Raw genomic sequence first — 20725 nt, forward strand, 5'->3', positions numbered from 1 at the left:
AAATCCTGCCTCTATGATGTTAATGAGGGAGGATGGGCGGCAGTTGTGTTAGTAAGGCAGGACTCAGTCTACAAGATTGGATTGTATCCTGAGGCAATGTCTTGAGATATAAAAGACAGAAGTGAGCAGTGAGACGCGGGGTGGCGGGGGGGACCCTCATATCATCAAGAAAGCAGCGCCAGGAGCAGAGTGCGTCCTTTGGACAGGGGTCCCTGTGCCGAGAAGCTCCTAGTCTGGGGGAACACTGATGAGAAGGCCAAGAGACAGAGCCTTCGCCTGGAGCTGACACCCTGAATTTGGACTTTGAGCCTACTTTGACTGTGAGGAAATAAACTTCTCTTCATTAAAACCATCCACTTGTGGTATTTCTGTTATAGCTGCACTAGATGACTAAGACACTATACCTTTCATTTTCCTGAAAGCTTAGAATAACAGTAATCAGATAATACAAATATACTTATTATAGTTTGGATGCCTATTTGTGCTGGGTGCTTTACATATATTGCTGCTAATTCAAATAGGTACTATTTGCCTCTTTATAAGTGAAAACTAAAGTTCAGGGATTATTAAATAACTTGACGAAGGTCATACTGTTAGGAAGTGCTGGAGCCAGGACTGAAATCCAGGTATGCTTGACTCCAAAATCCACGTTCATCCTACTACACTATGGAAGAGACTAGGAGTAGTACTGAAGCGAGACATCAGACTATATGAGGACTCTGAAGAGGACTAGCTAATTCTGGTATCACTCTGGGTAGACAGACATGCATAAAATCACAAAATCAAAATATTTATTTTGTTCTTTTGCACATGACACTTAAAACATTTCTACTACAGCAATACTGCTCTCTAGGAGCTTACAATCTAAAACAGTCAACATTAATTGTAGACCCAGTGATTAAGGCATTATATGAAATGCAGACTTTTTATCTTTAGATGTATCTTCTGAAAGAAGCAGCTAGAGAGGACAGGATCAAAAACAAATGACATGAAAATGCACCCCTTGCCATTCCAGCTCCTTATAAGGAGACCCTTGAGGCTAGAACCCAAGACCAATGCCCCACAACCTGAAAAAGAATTCCAGACAACCCTACCATAGTAGTAAAGAAACCTTAATCTCTAACCCCCTGGTGGACACAGTGAGGATTCCATTTGTGGGTAAAGTGGGGCGGGGGGGGGGGCTGAGTGTTCCTCTATCACAGACTGAAGACAGCACTGAAAATTCTGTAACTGTGGGGATGGTAACAGATAGCCCTCTCCCTAGCATTATAGAAATTGAGTGGGGCAACTGCTTTTGAAGCATGTTCAAGGTCTCTAGGAGGATTTAGGACTTTTGGTTGGTATCTATATCCACTGCATCAGGTGGGCTAGGCAGAATCAATAAACTAGATATATCAGATACGGAAAAGAAATTACTGAAAGGAAAATCTGAGAGCAGAATAAGGAGCCAAAGAAATGGGGATATCGTCTCCAAACAGATGTGAACAGGAAGAGGAGAAAAGAGAAATTTGGGTTCAAAACAAGTCAGGCGTTAAATTCCAAATGAATAGGATTCAGAAATGAAAGTTGATGAGATCATTGTATTACCACAATCTTAAGAGCTCAGGAAGGATGGAATTAAGCTTTAAATATTTTCTCCTTCACTGGTTTCACGCTTTGGCAACCTAGTCTAAAAACCTCTGAAATTCAGGTTTTTCATGAGATTCTCTATCCTGAATACCCAGAGACCTACACTAAACTGATGTTTCTGTCTGTGAGTTTCAAATTCATAGCACTTTGTCTTAACTGGCCTTGATTTTTCTTACCTTCCTGATAAGGTCCTGTTTCTAAAGGGTATCTTATTCCAGCGCTTGCCAAGATGTCTGGAGATCACCAGGGTCACTACTAAACATTGACTCTCATTTCTTTTGTCATAGTTTTATTATTCCTTGGCATCTGAGACAATAACAGGCTATTTAGACCTTAATGTTTGACTCTGTCATTCACTCTGCTCATGTTTAGCTAATCTAGGTATCAGCACTTAAGGGGGATGGAATGAGAGAAAAGCAAAGCTCTCAACGTTGATTCCTGGATTTTAACCTCCACCCAGTCAGCTCATAACCCTTTCTTGGTTCGAAGCCATAGAAGTACATATTCCTCACTATCCAATAATTAACTGGCACCCTCAGAGAAAGTACAACCTTCAAAACCACAACAGACGCCAACAGGATAGCTGTGTTTTGTCTCCTCTGCCCCGAGGCACAATTGGAGTCTAGCACCAAGGAGGGCAGGATTTAATAGACAGCACTGGAAGAGTCACTTTACAGAGGTAGTTTGGACTGGGAACACAACTGTAGTGTAGACTAACAACCAAAGATAAAAATCCAATGTGATTCTTCATTAAGGAGAAGAGAGGTTTTGGCCACCTGTAATCTAATTAAGCCCCCAAAGTGACAAAAATGGTGAGGTGGAGAATGAGGCTCTGCCTGCTGTGGCCACAGATGTTGGGGGCTGAGGAAAACCTGGCCAGCAGCAGACCACACCCTAAGCCTCTCCAAAGGGAAAGGCTGAGCTTTTTTGCCCTGCTGACCCCATGAATGCTTGATTTACACAGCAGGTCAAAGGTATTCTCTCAAACCTTCAAGCTACTTCCAAGAAACCACAGATCTTTAAAAGTAAAGAGGGGTGACGTCCATGCTGATAAAAGTTGCTCTGACAACACCACTCTGCACCCGTGTGCGCTGGCACGCACACACACAGTTGAGGTTGAAAATGTTTGTGGAATGATTAAGTAACTGACCAGCAGAATTGAGTACATGAGTTAAGCCCAGAGATACCACCTACTTATCAGCAGTTCAAATTCCTAGGCCCAGTGCCAGGTGGCTCACCCTACCAGGTGATACTCCCTTAGTTTAAAGCAGAAATTTTCAAAGTGTGGTCCCCTGGTAACAAGAGTATCACCTGGAACTTGATAGAAATGCCAAATTTTGGGCTCTGGAGTTAAGGCCTAGCAACCATTATTTGAACAAGCCCTCTAGGTGATTCTGATACATTCTAAAGTTTGAAAACCACTGGTTTGGAGGCAGAGACATAAAAACAATCAATGGGAAAAGAATGATTCAATCCCTTTTGCTTCAATGAGGAGCTGTGACAAACCAAGGTACTAAGTCAAAGTAAAATACTGGTAGTTTTATTTAAAAACATCTATTTCTATTTTCTCAAATTGATTGTCTTTTTTTCTGGAGTGGCTAGTTCATTGTAATCAAAATGTTAAGCAGGGACACAAGCTGATAAGTCAGCTGTCCAGGAATGCACACTTCTGCAAGCTCCAGGCCTGTATTTAGTCTCAAAACCACCCCTATGCACACTCCAAAGATTTTGGTGCAAACATCACACCTAGGGAAAGGCACAGTGTGTTTTCCTGTTATTCAGTCAAAAAACTGGAACTTATTTTCTAGTGTTAAGTTTGGGTTCTGGGTTTAGTTGGGTGAGAATTTTCCTCAGATGCTATCCTGGCTGAAGTCGATAATCCCTTTCTATCACTCATCCAGGACAAAATCACCAAAGTCACATATTGTCTGTTGAAAAAAACCCAAAAGATTAAAAAGAAATCAGGAGATCATGTCATTGAATATACAGCTACCTGGATTAGTCAAGAATATATAACTTGGATCTAAGATGATTGTGAGGAGAGGACATCTCATGGGTGGCCTCTTCTCAAGAGAAATGGGAATCTCAGCTTATTAGAAAGAATGGGGAGATTACCAGTTTAACTCAGAGACTATAAGCTAAACCTCTGTTGAGCAAGTGTGTGTGTGTGTGTGCGCGCACGCGCGCGTGCGCGTGTGCGTGTGTGTGTGTAAGGAGACAAGGAGCAAAAAGGGATGACTGGAGTAGGGATCATGTCTTCCAGTCTCGAACTGCTTCCCATTGTAATCGATAAGGCCACACCATGGAGTCTGATGTTAATGGCAGTGCTCAGTGATGTCCACTACTATTGCCTTCTTCCAGCTGAAGAGAAAGTATCCTGTGCCGGCCCCCAGTGCCACAGCAATGCAGAGGTACCCATTGTAGGTCATGAAGATGAGCATGAGGAAGTAGCTGATGACCACCTGGATGATATGCAGCACTGTTTGCAGGAGGTGAGGAAAGCTCAGCATCTGCTGCCTGGAGAGTAAACAGGGACAAACAATCAGGGACCCCTAGGAGAGTTCAGGAAGCTCTGCAGATCAGGATAAAGGGGGAACAGTTGTAGGCACAAGCCCAGCCTGAAAAGGACTCCCTCACAGCCACCCTGGCATCTTACAGGTACTTGTGTATATGTATGTTGTTTCTTGGTCCCTGGAAATGAAACATGATAGAGCTGTCAGGTTTGTAAGAACTACCCAGACATGGTTATATGCCAGTAGGAGGAACCCTTTTGGGGAGGGGAGAGAGAGGAAGGGTAATCTCCTAACTTATCTTCACCTTGGATCATGAAAGAGAAGCCCTAAACCCTCCCACGCTTATTTGGCCAAACATTTTCAGGCCTTCCATTTTTGCGAAGTTCACATCCTACAAAAATGGAAATAGAAGTGCGTGTTCGGTGGTATAGTAGAAAGTACTTCATTAGGGATCAGGAGATCTGGCTTCTCATCCCCTCTGTCACTTAGTAGTACTGTCACCTTATTTGGCCAATAAGCTCATCAGTACAATGGGAATAAATAATAGAGCAAAACCTGAGAAAGCTGGAACCTGTATAAGGCGGAAACGTCTCAGAGAAGGAAAACTCAAATATTTTCCACTAAAAGTGGTAAGACTGCACCCTGTCAGAAGTGGAAAACTTGTGAAACCCGGAAAAACAAGACAGTCCTGTCAAATTCCACCTCTCACTGGTTTCACTGTATTGTGTTTGCTTGAAAGTAGGGTGTTGGTCTATAAATTTCCTGAGGTCCTATCTAGTTTTAAAACCTATATTTCTATTAGAATTGAATCTCAAAAAGAATTTGCTGATTTGTGGGAAAAACCAGTAATTATTCAAATACTTTTTAGAGCAGAGACATTAGTACGGTTTTATATTGTAAACAAAACGAGCCTAGAGCTGGGTAGGTACAACTTTCTGTAGAAAGGAATCAATTGGATTCTGCCATTTTTCTATACCCTGACCTGAATTTCTTAACTTGTTCATTATTATTTTGGCAAATATTTAAATACAGATTCCTTACTGAACTCCTTCCAAAGTGACCGACACAATTCAGAACAAACATTCATGTTTGCAGAACGATTCCTACTATTTCTCCTTTGGCCTGTTCATGACCCACAACCCCAAACCTCCCAAGACAGTTTTGATCAACGTCATAGAGAATTGCTAACTCAAGATGAAGGTTGCTGCCAATAAAATAGCTGCTTTGTTGCTTAACTAATTCAGCTCTCCAGAACTTCCATCTGGGCCTGTTCAATCTTCTTACCCAACAGTTTTGTGTGTCTCCATAAGGGTGGTTCCATTTGGCCCTGGTACAGGCATGGAATTATAGCGGATGCTGACTTGTGACTTGCGCAATAAGCTCTCTCGGGCTATCTTGAGTCCTTCATAGAACACTGCTAGTAAAAACACTGCCATAAAAGCTCCAGCCATTTCTAAGAAGAGAAGGAAAAGACAGTGGTATTGTCAAACATATGCAAAATCATTAGCCAATGTGCTGTCCAAGCTAGAAAGACAACATAGAAAAAGTGCTACTCTCAGTTTCTTAATATACTGTTACCTCTTCACTTGCCCAGATAAGGAAAACAGTTAAAAGGTGTTAGTGAAAACCACTGCCTCTGCTGAAGAACACATTCATTTTTTGACTAAGATAAAAAATTATTTGAACAAAAATAATCTTTTGGTATGGCTGTTTGATGACATTAAATTAGCTTGTTACATGGGAAGAAACACAAGGCAGACTAAGGAAAAGGGGACTAGAACAACTTATTTTTAAGCACTGGCTACATTTCTTGAATAGGCATTTCAAGTCTACACCTTTCACACTGAGAGTGTTGGTAATGATATGAATGCAATCAAACTGCTAATCTATACATTAACTGAACTAAATGCTCCCCTTCTTCTCAAAACAAACTGATTTTGTGGATCCAAAGATACTCCTGGTATCTAGAGCTGTCCAAGGGACTACTGAGCTTGTGTAATTTACATTTAAGACACAAGTCAATGTTAAAGACACAAAGATGTGGGTGATCAGCTACCCAAAAACTAGGAATGACCCTAAGATGGGCCATGCCAAGAATCAAAAAGAATGTGGACCATAGTCTGGTACACTAGAAAGAACACTGAACTAGGTAGGTCTGGAAGGTATGGGTCCTTGTCCTAGCTCTGACACATTAACTCTATGTGATTTGGGGCAAGTCATTTCACTATTTAAGTCTTAATTTATCTGTAAATGAAAGAGTTATTCTAGATCAGTAGTTCTTGACCTGAGGCTATTTTGTGGTATGCATCTACAAAATGATGCTTCTTATGTCATGTGAACCTAACTGTAGTCTTATGTCTAAGACCAATAATTTATCAAATAAGTAAACACTCTGGAAAAGGATAAAAAGACATGGACTGGAAAATATGTCTATCTGGTATCTAAATTATTTTTCAGAAGCTACAAAATAGACATGTTATTTAAGGAAGGCATACCAGAGGACCAAAATATATATTATGTATTCTTAACTTCTAGGTAGGAAATAGGAACCGAGATGGTTATGTATCAAACCATCCTGATTCAGTATTTAGGGCAGAAAGAGGTGCTGGTTTTCCAAATTCTTTGCCTAGTAGTAGTTTCTCAGAATCTCACTGTCTCTCATGTGACCATCACCTTCAAACACCACCTGATTGCACTTACTCACCTCCAGCTGTATGGATCACCAAACCAGAAAACAATAGTTCCACATTCTTAAAGCCAAAGTAGAAGGTCATAGGCTGTCAGAAAAGCAAAAACAAGCCAATTAGAGATGACTGAAGAATGAGAATTTCCAGGCAAAAAGCTCAGGCCATTCAAAAGTAGCATATCTGGATAGAAAGTTAAGAAGAGACATTCACTGAAGCGGGAGGCTTTTTCCTTTACTTTGGTATTACTACCACAGGTACTGAGCAAAAGTATTCTCCTTTGCCCCCACCATCAACTTTTGTCTTTTCCCCTTTTCTACACAAAGCACAAAGACCAGAACTTAATTCAGAAAAGGTTCAATTTGAAAGACGGTACTACAGAGGAAACAAGTCTAGAAATCTTTGTTCTGGTTTGGCTCTGTAACTAATTTGCCACATGATCTTGGGCAAAGCACTGAACTTATCTGGGTCTGCCTTAGTTTTTCCTCATCAATAAACTAACATTAAAGATAATGACCTTTCATTACTAAAATTCTATTCCTTCTCTTACCAAAGTAGATGGGAAAGGGCCCAAGTTGCCTCTCCTGTGGCACTCACCATCATCATCATCGTGTCACCATGTCCTTCAGCATGGGAGTGTGAGACTGAAGTGGTCGGGTGATGGTGAGGGGGTGATGTGGTATCGTTGTGGTCCATATAGCTCATCCCTGTATGATGGGAACCATCCATTTTTCCAGGAAATGTTGAGTCAGTAGATCTTTTAAGAAAAAGGAATCATATATAATAACTTAAATATACAAAATCTTGTTTCTTGATAAATACTTTGCATGCCTATATGGAATTTCGTTCAATGAATGAATGCTGTCCTAGCATCTTTAATCAGAATTATTTTTCCTAATCTACAGATAGAAATAGAAGTAATTTGTGCTAATAGGGATTACCTTTAGAGATTGTGGCAGAAGGGATGTGCACCTAACCCTTTCCTATTCTGCAGAACTGTTCCTTTAACAGACATCATTCAATATATGTTTAAATATGAGATAAGGGGAAGAAGAGTAGCTCTTCTGGGTTGCAGGAAGCAGACAATTTGTAATTAATGTGCTATTAATCAAATTTCACTGCTCTAAGGCTCTTCTAATCATAAATGTCAGTAAATAAAAAGCAAGTACCTCAGATAATTTACCTGGATGGCTTATGTTTAATCAGGATATTCCGAATACATTTTCACATATTAGATAACCAGGCTTCAGCTAATTTAAATTTGAAGAAAGGTCTATTGCTGCCCTAGGCAAGTACTGTGCTGAGAATTTAGATAGAATTTCAATCCTCGCAGGGCATTAGAGTTGAAAACACTGAAAACAAAGTATAAATTGGATATTCCATATTGAATTATGTCTAGACAAGGGAACAGTCTCGTATCTTTACTACCACATCACTGCTTTATTGCAAAAGTAAATCTGGGACATAAACCAAGGAGTAAGAACTCCTGTAGCTCTGAGAGGGCAGGGATGGATGTTGGTGGATTCTCTTTATGGGTCCCTTAACTCCAATTTGTGGAGGAAAGAGTATGTGCTAAACTCTGCTTTACTGATAGGTGCTAGTAATTCAACAGTGAATAGGACAAATAAGGTACCAGGTGGGGAGAGAAGCAATGACCAAGTAAACAGAAGAATTTAATGGTGTGATTAGTGCTGTGAAGGAAATGATCAGGGTAAAATGACAGCATTACTAAGAGGTGGAGAGGAGGTATATTTTCGATGTTGCTGTTAGGAGCCGTCAAGTTAGTTCCAACTCATAGAGACCCTACGTACGACAGAACGAAACACTGCCTATTCCTGCACGATCCTCACAGTCATTGTTAAGCTTGAGCCCACTGTTGCAGCCACTGTGTCAAGCCGTCTCGTTGAGGGTCTTCCTCTTTTTTGCTGATCCTCTACTTTACCAAGCATGATGTCCTTCTCCAGGGACAGCTTCTTCCTGATTAACATGTCCAAAGTGTGTAAGATGTACTCTCACCATCCTTGCTTCTAAGAAGCATTCCGGCTGTACTTCTTCCAAGACAGATTTGTTTGCTCTTCTGGCAGTCCATGGTATTTTCAAAATTCTTCGCCAACGCCACAATTCAAAGGCGTTGTGATGGTTAAGATTGTGTGTCAACTTGGTTGGGCCATGATTCTCCGTGTTTTAATGTAATCACTCCCATGATTGAATATACTGTGAGTAGCCAATCAGATGAAAGGGAGTCTCCTTGGGGGTGTGGCCCGCATCTGTACATAAGCAGACGTTCTGGCTTTTTGCTCTCTCTGGATCCTGCGGCTGCTTCCTGTCGTCTCATCTCCCGTTCTTGGGACTTGAGCTGTCAGCCTATCTGCCGAACCTGGGATTCGTCGATCTGCACAGCCGGTGAGTGGGAGCCCTGCTCTCCGACCTTCCGATCTTGGGCTTGCCAGCTTCTGCAGCTGTGTGACTTGGGAGAGGCCTCTACCCTGATCCACGGACTTGGGATGTTCTAGCCTCTACAATCACGTGAGCTGTTTCCTTGATATAATCTCTCTCTGTATATATATTTATACACTTTACTGGTTTTGCTTCTCTAGAGAACCCAGCCTTAGACAGGCGTCTTTGGTCTTCCTTATTCATTGTCTAGCTTTTGCATGTGCGTAAGGCAATTGAAAACACCATGGCTTGGGTCAGGAGAACGTTAGTCTTCAAGGTGACATCTTTGCTTTTCAACACTTTAAAGAGGTTTTTTTGCAGCAAATTGCCCAATGCAATGAGTCTTTTGATTTCTTTCACTGCTGCTTCCATAGGTGTCGATTGTGGATTCAAGTAAAATGAATCCTTGACAACTTGAATCCTTTCTCCATTTATCATGATATTGCTTTTTGGTCTAGTTGTGAGGATTTTTGTTTTCTTTAGTTCGACAGGAAATTTATATAGGTTCAGGGAGCTATGTGTGTCTAACTCAGAAGCACAAATATTCAGGTTTATAGCTGTCTATTTTTCTCTCTTCAACCTCACCCCAAGAATTCTATGACAGCAGGCTTAAGAAACAAGTTCTTATTTCCAGCGAAGGATAGGGCAAAGCATCAGTCTGAGATAGTCAAGTTTGAATTTAAGTAACTTTCATACCAGACACTACATCACTTTATTTATTTTTTACTACATTACTTTATAATGAGCCTCACAATCTGCTATTATTTATACAAGTGTCATAAAGGGACTAGATTGGAGTACAAAGGGATAAATAACAGGATCTTTGTCCACAAAGGTTTTATAATAAACACTAAAAAATAGAATACATGAAAAAATTATCACAAAACAAGAGAGCACACACTAAGTGTCAATGATAGGACAAACAGTAAGTGGGCAGCAGTTTTCAGATAAAAAAATAATCATGGCAGGATAGAGGGATCACAGGGATCTGAGTGATCACAAATTATGAATTTGAACCAGGCAAATGACGTGAAATAAGAATGGAAAGAAAAGACTTTTGCTGGCCAGGAAGACCAACCACACGAGTTATTACATTCTTATAAAGAGACTGTAAGTTGAAGTCACAAATTTTGTTATCTTCCAATAAGAGGATGGAAAATGCTTACAGCATAAGAAAGCCATAAATAATAATTTCATTCCCAATTATCAACATGAATTGTGGCCATTGATTCAGGGAATATTTGTTGAGTGCCTTCTGGTGCAAGGTAGTGAGGAAGATAAAGAGATGAATTGGACACAGAATCTTTCCTCAAGGAGCTTCAAGGCTAGAAGCTTAAAGGGAAAACTGAACAGTCCTAATTTTTACTTGGCGCATAAGATGACATGTAAAGGACTGTCAAAAAAAAGCAAGAACATAGCATCATAAACTATTTAAGATTTGTACCCTTGATTTCCTAGATGAACTTCTATGTACTCTTCCCATTAACACTTTTTGGAGACCCAAACCCAAAACCAAACCTATTGCCACTGAGTTGATTCCAACTCATAGTGACTCTGTAAGACAGAGTAGAACTGCCCCACAAGGTTTCCAAGGCTGTAATCTTTACAGAGGCAGACTGCCACATCTTTCTCCAGCAGAGGGGCTGGTGAGTTTGAACTGCTGACCTTTCTGTTAGCAGCCGAGTGCATAACCACTGTACCACTAGGGGTCCTTTTGGAGACCCACAGGGTCCTAATTATTCAAGCACAACATTACCATTAGATAAATCTGCTCAACGAAGACATATTATTAAATATCTTCAGGAATATACAAACCAAACTACACCCATTGCCGTTGAGTCGATTCTGACTCAGCAACCCTATAGGACAGAGGAGTACTGCCCCATGGGGTTTCCAAGGAGCAGCTGGTGGATTCAAACTGCTGACCTTTTGGTTAGCAAAGTCGAGCTCTTAACCACTGCGCCACTAGGGCTCTCTCAGACATATCAGTGACCCAGAAATCTATGTTCACATCTCAAGAATACCTTTCAAAGTACGCATTTGTTTCAAAGTATCATCTTTGCAGATACTTTTCATATTTAAATATATTAGGAAAAAGGGCAGAAATAAAATCTCCTTTCTTTCATTGTAAGTAGATAGTGGAACCCTATGCAAGGCTTACCAAATGGTATATAAATAGGAAGGTATGGAATCTGGTGGAAATCAACATACAAACATACACTGTAGGCATAAAGTCAAACCAATCCTGGCAACTCCTTATGCTCCCTAACAGCCTTATTCTAGGAAAAATTCCCTGGAAACATGTCAAACTCAAATGATATCAAGCAAGGAAAAACTTAGAAATTAATTATTAAACCCTCATAATTGAAAGCCATTGTCTTAGTTATCTAATGCTGCTATAACAGAAATACCAGAAGTGGATGGCTTTAACAAACAGAAATTTGTTTTTTCACACTTTAGGATGCTAGAAGTCTGAATTCACGGCGCAAGGAAGGCTTTCTCTCTCTGTTGGCTATGGGGGAAGGTCCTCATCTCCTTCCAACGTGTATGGGCATGGTGTTCCTTGAAGATCTTCATGTGTCTCGGCATCAAACTTCCTCTGGGTCTAGAAGGTTCTCAGCACAGGGACTCCAGGTCCAAAGGACACGCTCCACTCCTGGCTCTTCTTTTCTTAGTGGTAGTAGTTCCCTCTCTGCTCAGTTCTCTCTCCTTTTACCTCTTATAAGGTAAAAGGTGACGCAGGCCATACTCCAGGGAAACTCCCCTTACATTGGATCAGGGCTGCAACCTGAGTAAGGGTGTTGCATCCCACCCTAATTCTCTTTAACATAACCTAATCTTGCCTCATTAACCACAGGCAGAGATCAGGATTTGTAACACATAGGACAATTACACCAGATCACAAAATGGAGGAAACCATACAATACTAAGAATCATGGCCTAGCCAAGGTGACACATATTTTTGGAGGACACAATTAAATCTATGACAGCCATTAAATTTTTTTCTCTTCTTACTTAGCTTTTCAGTGATGTGCCATATAAATTGGATAATTCATTCTCCTAAAGCAATCAAACACACCTGACCCATCTTTTCTAGAATAGAAATTTTACTTACAGGAGGCAAACTCACAATTAGTTTTAGTCTGTTGCCTTCAATAGCTTTAATCTAAAAAGACCCAAGCTCAGCTTCTTCCAGAATATAAATGGGTACTGAAGTAAGAATAAGCCAAAGTCCAGGGACACAGCAATACCATTTGCTGTCTCAACCTGTAGCCTGAAGAAAATGTTTTAATCTCACAGTAATCATGAACTGTGCTGTTCTGTCTTTGGTTTATTTAATTTTCTCTAAACCCCACTACCAACTTTATCTACTTGCTCTCCAAGAACTGTTGTCTCTAATTTAGCTCCACCTCCACTATCTCTTTCTAAGTACTGAGTTCAAGGTCCACAAGTAGCTGGACTATACTTTTATAGTCTCAGTTTCTTGGTTTATAAGCATTTATAATTAATGGAATTTGTAGAAGAGTAAGTAATGATGCATTATAGCAAAATCTGTGTATTTATTGATTCACCGGATTTCTGATTTTAGGACAATGTAAGTGTACATGTTAATTCCAGGCTAAAACTCCTGTTCTTGTTTTAAACCTTCACCTTTCATTCTTCTTCTTATCCTTATTCTTCCACTTCATCAAATTTAGAGACTATTTATAGAAAAAGAGTACTAACATAAAAATGTGAACATATAACTCAGGGATAGAACTAAAAAACAAACAGGCCAAAAAAACCTTAGGATTTATAGCTTTTAATCTATGGTAAAATTCCCCTACATTATTCTATTTACCAAGTTGAGTTTATAACTAGGTGGAGAGATTAGAAAAACTGTACTTTCATTTACATCTTTGCCAATTCAGGTAACCTAGTTTTTAAAAACAAACAAACAAACAAATAAAAAACAGAATTCAAGAGGGACTCATACCGGAGAGCTACCTTTGTGTTAGATAAAGGAGTGACAAAACTCAACCATTCATTTGGACAGCATCTGTCAAAGAATTTGGAAGGTGCTCTGATTAAATTTTATGTTCCAATAAAATTTCTCATCATACCAGAGGCAGTATTTGGGGGAGGCAATGTGGGCTTGAGAGTCAGGTCTGAGTTCTAATTCAGATTCTTCCACTTACTAACTGTATGACTTGGGAAAGTTACTTAACCTTTCTGGACTTGGTTTCTAGCTTGTAAAATCTGGAGGGCTGCTGTAAGGATTAAATGAAATAACAAACATAAAGCATCAAGCAAAGTGACAAATAGTAGTTATTATGTAGAATATTAAGGGATGAAAGACCTTGGGTATGGAAAATTCAATGAGTGAACTTTGAGGGAGAAGACATTTTGATTAAAATACTAGCTTTCTGATAGCTTCTTTCCTACAAAGTATTCTAGCCAAGACTGCGTTCAATCTCCCTTCTCCTAAATGAAACCACAAAGTGGCAATCAGCACTCATATGGACAGTTTATAACAGCTCCTTCTTCTAGCACAGAAAACTTCTTGGCTCTTTAAAGAAATCTAAGAGAAACAGTCTAGGTATTGACCACAAAAAAATCAAGCACCAGTTTCTATGGAACTTAGTTCATATAAAATAGATAAGGAGTTTCTCAGAAGAGCTTTATGCTATTCAGTTTCTAGGGAACATTTGTCTTATCTTCAGTTAGGCATCACCAACTTATTTCTATTGCCCTGAATATTACTGGATAGGGAAAACAGCACATTCTACATCGAATGCTTTATAGCTTTGCATTTCCTTCTGCTTCCCTTTCTCTCTATTAGATAAGTATGGTGCAGAACTTATATAAATATGTTTCAAAACTTCCCTGTATTCAAAGGTCTAATTATTTCTGTTTGCCGCTGAGAAGCATGAAAGAAGATTCCTCTTTCCTCAGACAGACACACTGTAAAAGCTTAACCAGAGGGCTAGACTCTTGGTAAAATTGGCATCTCTAGCAATATAAAAATGAATTTATGGACAGAAATCAGGAAATTAGATACAAGGCTACATTCCAATGCCCATTCTGAATCTTAGCACTGACCTTATTTCTGATAGGTTTCATCCAAACCCTAAACTCTGTTTTATTTTTCTGGTATTGTACAATGATGGATAAGAAACAATAATTCATAGAGACGGTAGTGCAATGAATTGCTTTAAACAGCCTTTCTTGCCATGGTCTTATAACTCCTACCAAAAGATTGGGTTGGAGTATGCAAATAAGATGCTTGTGGCCCACCAAGGGGATTGGACAGCTTGCTGCTAGTTTAAATAAGGTGGGGGTGGGACCATGTAAATAAGGTGTACGGAACCCTAACAAGGGAATTGGTCAGTTTTGCCATCCCGCTAGGCTTAAAATGAGCCATCCCAGAGGTGGACAGGAGGGGCCTCACTACCACCAAGAAGAAAGATGGGAGCAGAGCGAGTCCTTTGGACCCGGGATCCCCGCACTGAGAACCTCCTAGACCCAGGAGACAAACAGAGAGACAGAAAGAGCTGTAACAATGGAGACGGTGCAAGACGGTGAGAAGCAGTGGCAGAGAAAATGTGGCAATAGAACCAGGAAACTGGCATGAGATAGTGCAGTGGGCTTCCTGGCCCACAGAGCAAGGCAGTTACAATGAGTATGCTGACCCACAGAGTGAGAGAGCTGAGAGCCTTCGGGCCGAGGCTTCCCGGCAGATAAGGGTGCCTCTGGGCACTTACTGGCAGAGCTAAAGAACTTTGTAACACTTGCCTGAGCAGGGCAGAGGCCTGGCCAAGGGGCTGAGGGCCAGAGAGAGGGCCTGCCTGTGGGCACAGCTGAGTACAGGCTGTTCTGATTGAAGAACCGCATTCTGAGTTGTTCCTGATCCTGAATTGTAACATGTTATTCCCTAATAACCCCCATAACTGTGAGTATGGTCTGTGAGTTCTGTGTGGCCACTGCAACAAATATTAAATCCAGCAGAAAAGTAGAGAGTGCCCTGGGAGAGATGGCTGGTGTCAAAATTGGTAAAAAAAGTTGGAGGATAGAAGTATGTCTGACCTCCACATCACAGCAATCAGCCTGGGGCTGTTGATGCTGAAAATGATTCTCCTACCCCCTTGTCATTTTTACTGTGGGACCATGGGGATTAGACTCTACAGAAGTGGCGATACATCTGCCACATGGTTCCTCTTCTTTAGGTGAGACAGAAAGATGTAATCTGGAGCCTCAGACAATGCTTTTGGAGACTTCCTACAGTCTTTCCTGACTTCCATGATATGAAAGAAAGTTTTTATTCTTAAAACGATTAGGCTCATGTTCCTTTTCAGATTTGTAGAAGTATTAAACAAATAGAAATCTATCTAGTTGCTCTTCTGCTTTCTGCAGCCATTAGTTATGATTGGTGACCTTTTAAGTTTTTGGCAAGCACAGATATGGAAAATTCAAGGTCAAAGATAGCCCACTACCATAACAGGGATTCATGCCTATGGACTATGTTCATATGATCAGGAGACAAGTTTAAATGGGCTAATCTTCCTTTCGATGACCTGTAGGAGGTTAGTAGAGATTCTGAAAAATACTTCTAGCTTTGTTTCAAGTGCCTCTATAGATGAACTTTAAAATTTTCTTTATGGCTTTATGAATTCCACACTTAAGTTGTTCTCTTTTTGGGGAGACTAGGGGAAGGAGATAAGGGGTAAAGGGACACTTTGAGATAATGCAGCAATAAATAGGATTTACATGTCTGCTTATAACTTCGTACTCCAAGCCAATATACTGCAGTGGCTTGAATAAAAAGTAGGTCCCAGCAAGCAGGAAGAAGAAATTCAATTTGATGAATATATAAGGGTAAGGCCCTCCCCCTTGAAGTCTATGATGATGTTCCATTCATCCCCTGGGTCCTGGCCTCACATTTCTATTCCAATCTGACTTGCAAAAATGTGGTCATAATTGTATGAATACAACCACACAAACCTTTGCATATTTTAGCTGCCTTTCTCTTGACCTTTGTCTTCTTCAGGTGCAGTGATCGTAAGTGTACTTAATTTTACCAATTGCTTTTACAAAAGGCATTATTACTATTGTTATTAGCTGCTGTCAAGTCAGCCCCCAACTCATGGTGATCCCATGAACAACTGAATGAAATGCTACCTGGTCCCGTACTATCCCCATGATCGGTTATGGATCAGACCACTGTGCTCCATAAGGTTTTCATTAGCTGATTTTTGGAAGTAGATTGCCAGGCCTTTCTTCCTAGTCCATCTAAGTCTGGACGCTCCACTGAAACCTATTCAGCATCATAGCAACACCCAAGCCCCCACAAAGGGTATCAGGCTTGAGTAAATAACAGGTCTTAACTAGAAACTGGCAAAATTATGACTCCCAAAGGTGTGCCATACCAATCATTAAAAACAGGAAGTAAAACGATGCAGTGGAGTTAGGGAGAAAATAGGTCAGATCAAAGAGGAAGAAATGTAAAAAACCTTAAAATTACACACACACACACACACACACACACACATACACACAAAATTAAGTTTGGAAAGTGATGTGAGTGGATATGGCACTTACTACAACTTAGGCTTATAAGGAGAGCCAGAGCTCAGGAGAACTGCCAAAAACCCAGCATCATCACCACCACCACCACCACCACCACACACACACACACAGAGGAATCTTACATTTTATCTTTTAAAAAAACTATTCAATAAAACAAGGTTACTGTTTTCCCCACTGGCTTTTTACCTTTGTTGACAATAAGACTAAGTCCAAGAGATTATCTACAGCAAATTCTCACTTGCTTTTCTTCATAGCAATGGTTGCGCTTAGAAAGATGTTGATAGAACTGGCCGAGAATTAATTTAATGATTATTTGCAGATTTCAATAATTATCACTATTATATTATTTCCTCTTTCTTTACCATATACCTTCAGATAATCAGCACAGGGTTGCTCCATGAAAGTACTTTTATGGAAAGAAACCAAAATATGCACAGTCTAAATACTCAAGTAATAGGAGAGTCTGTGTAGCTAAATTATTCAGAGATCAAACTAATCAGCTTTATCAAACGTAACCAACTGCCAGAGACATAAAGGGGAAAATCACTTTAAACAAATACACTCCAAACTTAAAGAGCCTTCATTTATGAGTGGTCAGTTATCTAGGCAACAAAGAAATGCTTCAAGGATTGGCAAGTTCTTAGACATATAAAACAGCACTCATGAATTAGTGGGAGTAACTCTTTTAGGCAGAAGTTCTTGGCTAAGAATATCTGTTTTAGCAAAAAGTATAACTCAGAGCAGCCCTAAGAATATTATTCTATCTATGGAAAAGACAGAAAGAAAACCTGTGGTTTGATTCCAATCAGAATAAGATAAAGAAACATCTTGTTTCTAGCTAATGGTTCAAGGTCGCCCCCATCTATCATAAATTTTATCTTTCAACATTTCCTCTCCACCTTATTAAGCTGCTCAGGCTGAACAAAGGAGAAGCCTGTTGGGGCAAGACAGATCCTGGAGAAATTGATAATGCGATGAATTATACAGCCATGGAGGGCTATCATTTTCACAAGAAAGCATGCTAAAGACAAACTGAAATTTTTAAGGGCCCACTGTCCAATCCCTGTATGACCTGTGTCTTCTGGGCAAACATGAATGGGCCACGCAGTTACCATCAAAGCAACAAGATATAATGGAAAAATAATTAGTTTAAATGTCAAAGAGTCACAGTTGATAATGTATTTTAGATCTTCATTTTCCTTAACTGTAAAATAACACTGAATTTATAAGATTAATAAAGTTCCACCCATAGCTAAAACTTTGATTCTACATTTTTTCAGTGTAGTTTCATGTAGAACAGAATGCCTGTCACTGTCCTCAGTACTAGACAGAAGCTCCATGAAGACCCTGTCTTACTCATCTTTGAATCTCCTGCATTTTCTACTTACTCTGCATATAGTAGTAGATTACAAAATGTTTGCTGAAATAAATTGCTTTTCTCTGCATTTCTCTCCTGGCCACTTAGACATAAAATAGAAAAATTAATCCCCTAATCTATTAATAACATACTGGGAAAACATCAGTTTCCTCTCCACCACTTTAGTAAGTCTGAAATGCTGTATAATAATATTTGATTGACTGATAGATGTGTTTAGAAATTATTCAATAACTCTATAAGAAGAAGTAGCAAAATGTAATTGATGTAGAATATAGTCAATTTGACTTCTTAAAGAGTTGTTGCTATAATGTTGTTAGGTGCTGTTGAATCGGTTCTGACTCATAGTGACCCTATGTACAACAGAATGAAACAAGGACTGGTCTTGTGCCATCCTCACAATCGTTGTTATGCTTGAGCCCATTGTTGCAGCCACTGTGTTAATCCATCTCGTTGAGGGTCTTCCTCTTTTTCGCTGACCGTCTACCTTACTAAGCATGATGTCCTTCTCCAGGGACTGGTCCCTCCTCATAACATGTCCAAACTATGTGAGACAGAGTCTCACCATCCTCCCTTCTAAGGAGCATTCTGGCCGTACTTCTTCCAAGACAGATTTGTTCATTCTTCTGACACTCCATGGTATATTCAGTATTCTTCGCCAACACCATAATTCAAAGGCTTCAATTCTTCTTCGGTTTTCCTTATTCATTGTTTTTAAGAGTTAGAAGGGTATTATAAACTCATCTGGTTCCACCTATTCATTGTATAGAAGTCTTGAGTATGAGACTACAAAGCTCTTGGAAGAATGTGAACATTTATATTTTCTAACCTAATTTACCTTTATAGATTGTAAAAATGGGATGGCAGAAGCTTCAGACCTCCTCCTCTAACTTCACAAGGGGGGAGGAGAATTATTATCAGCATCAACAGCCCAAGGTTGATTGCTAGGTAGGAAGGTCACACATACCTCCTCTCCCCAACCTTTTCACCAATTCTGACATCAGCCATCCCTCCCAAGGCACTCTCTACTCCGCTGCTGGGTTTGATAATTTGTTGCAATGGCCACACAGAACTCACAGACCACACTCACAGTTATGGGGTTTATCTGGGAAGTAACATGCTATAACTCAGGATCAGGAACGACTCAGGATACAGTTCTTTGGTCAGGAGAGCTTCTCAGCCATGCCCACAGGCAGGCCTCTCCCTGGCCCTCAGCCTCTCAGCCCCTGGCCTCTCGGGCCTCTTGGGCCAGCCCGGTTTCTACCCTGCCTGGACAAGTGTTACAAAGCTCTTTAGCTCTACCAATAAGTGCCCAGAGAGACCTCACTCTGCCAGTAAGCCTTAGCCCACAGGCACTCAGCTCTCCAGCAACTGTCCAAAGGCACCCCACTCTGCAAGCAAGCCTCCTGCCCTATGGCACTCAGCTTTCTTGCTCCATGGGCCGGGAAGCCCACCGTGCCACCTCCTGCCACTGTCCTGGTTCTGCTGCTGCTGGTTCTCTACTGCGCTTGCCACCACTTCTCGCCATCTTGTGCCATCTGTTGTGTTACAGCTGTCTCCTGGGTCTAGGAGGTTCTTAGCACAGGGACCCCAGGTCCAGAGGACATGTTCCACTCCCAGCTCTTATTTCTTGGTGGTAGTGAGGTCCCCATTTCTGCCTCTGGGATGGCTCATTTTAAGCCTAATGGGATGGCAAAACTGATCAATCCTCTCATTAGGGTTCCATACACCTTATTTGCATGGTCCTACACCCCACAATGGTGCCATGCACCTTACCTGCATTATTAGCAAGCTGTCCAATCCCCTTGGTGGGCCACAAGCACCTTATTTGCATAGCCCCCACAATCATTTGATGGGAATTACAAGATCATGGTGAGAAAGACCATATAAAACCGAGCCATTGCTGACAAGATACTTTTAAAATATTTGTTTTGTGACAAATTTCAGGAGATAGATTGCAGACAAAATTTAAACCTGTTTCTAAACGTGGAAGAGGAGAGAAGAGTAATTTATAGAGCACAGTGGCTAGGACTGACCAAAAACACCTGTTCTGAATCACAGCGACCCTATAGGACACAGTAGAACTGCCCCATTGGGTTTCCAAGGCTGTAATCTTTACGGAAGTAGGCTGCCACATCTCTCTCCCATTTAAACTGCTGACCTTTGTGTTAGCAGCTGAGTGCTTTAACCACTGTGAAACCAGGGATCCTTTACTGACCTTTAAGTGGTCTGAATTAAGTATCTAGGGCACTGAACGTTTAAGTGGCACATAAAAGGACAGTAGAGAAAACAAAGCAAACTATAAAATGAGATTAACTTAAAGATATTTCTACTCTGCATATCTACCAAATGAATAATTGAATGGGACCTGAACAAATGACATGGTAAGTGTCATGGATTGAATTATATCTCCCCAAAAATGTGTGTGTCAATTTGGCTAGGCCATGATTCCCAGTATTGTGTGGTTGTCCTCCATTTTGTGATTGTAATTTTACGTTAAAGAGGATTAGGGTGGGATTGTA

The 20725-nt window shown here is 40.5% G+C and overlaps 1 protein-coding gene across 3 annotated transcripts in view; it reads right to left on the bottom strand.

Annotated features, from left to right (window-relative positions):
- Positions 1–1218: 1218 nt before the first annotated feature.
- The window catches only part of SLC31A1 (solute carrier family 31 member 1), a 45070-nt gene continuing 25563 nt past the window's right edge, over positions 1219–20725 (bottom strand). For all 3 annotated transcript variants that reach the window (XM_004372149.2, XM_023727370.1, XM_023727369.1), the window contains 4 exons: positions 7424–7583; positions 6847–6919; positions 5427–5595; positions 1219–4146 (listed from right to left, as the gene is read on the bottom strand). In XM_004372149.2, the coding sequence (XP_004372206.1) occupies positions 3945–4146; positions 5427–5595; positions 6847–6919; positions 7424–7555 (576 nt within the window). In that variant the 5' untranslated portion in view covers positions 7556–7583 and the 3' untranslated portion in view covers positions 1219–3944. The remainder of the gene's footprint in view (positions 4147–5426; positions 5596–6846; positions 6920–7423; positions 7584–20725) is intronic.

The sequence above is a fragment of the Trichechus manatus genome, unplaced genomic scaffold (genome assembly GCF_000243295.1).
Source record: "Trichechus manatus latirostris isolate Lorelei unplaced genomic scaffold, TriManLat1.0 scaffold00016, whole genome shotgun sequence".
NCBI lineage: Eukaryota > Metazoa > Chordata > Mammalia > Sirenia > Trichechidae > Trichechus > Trichechus manatus.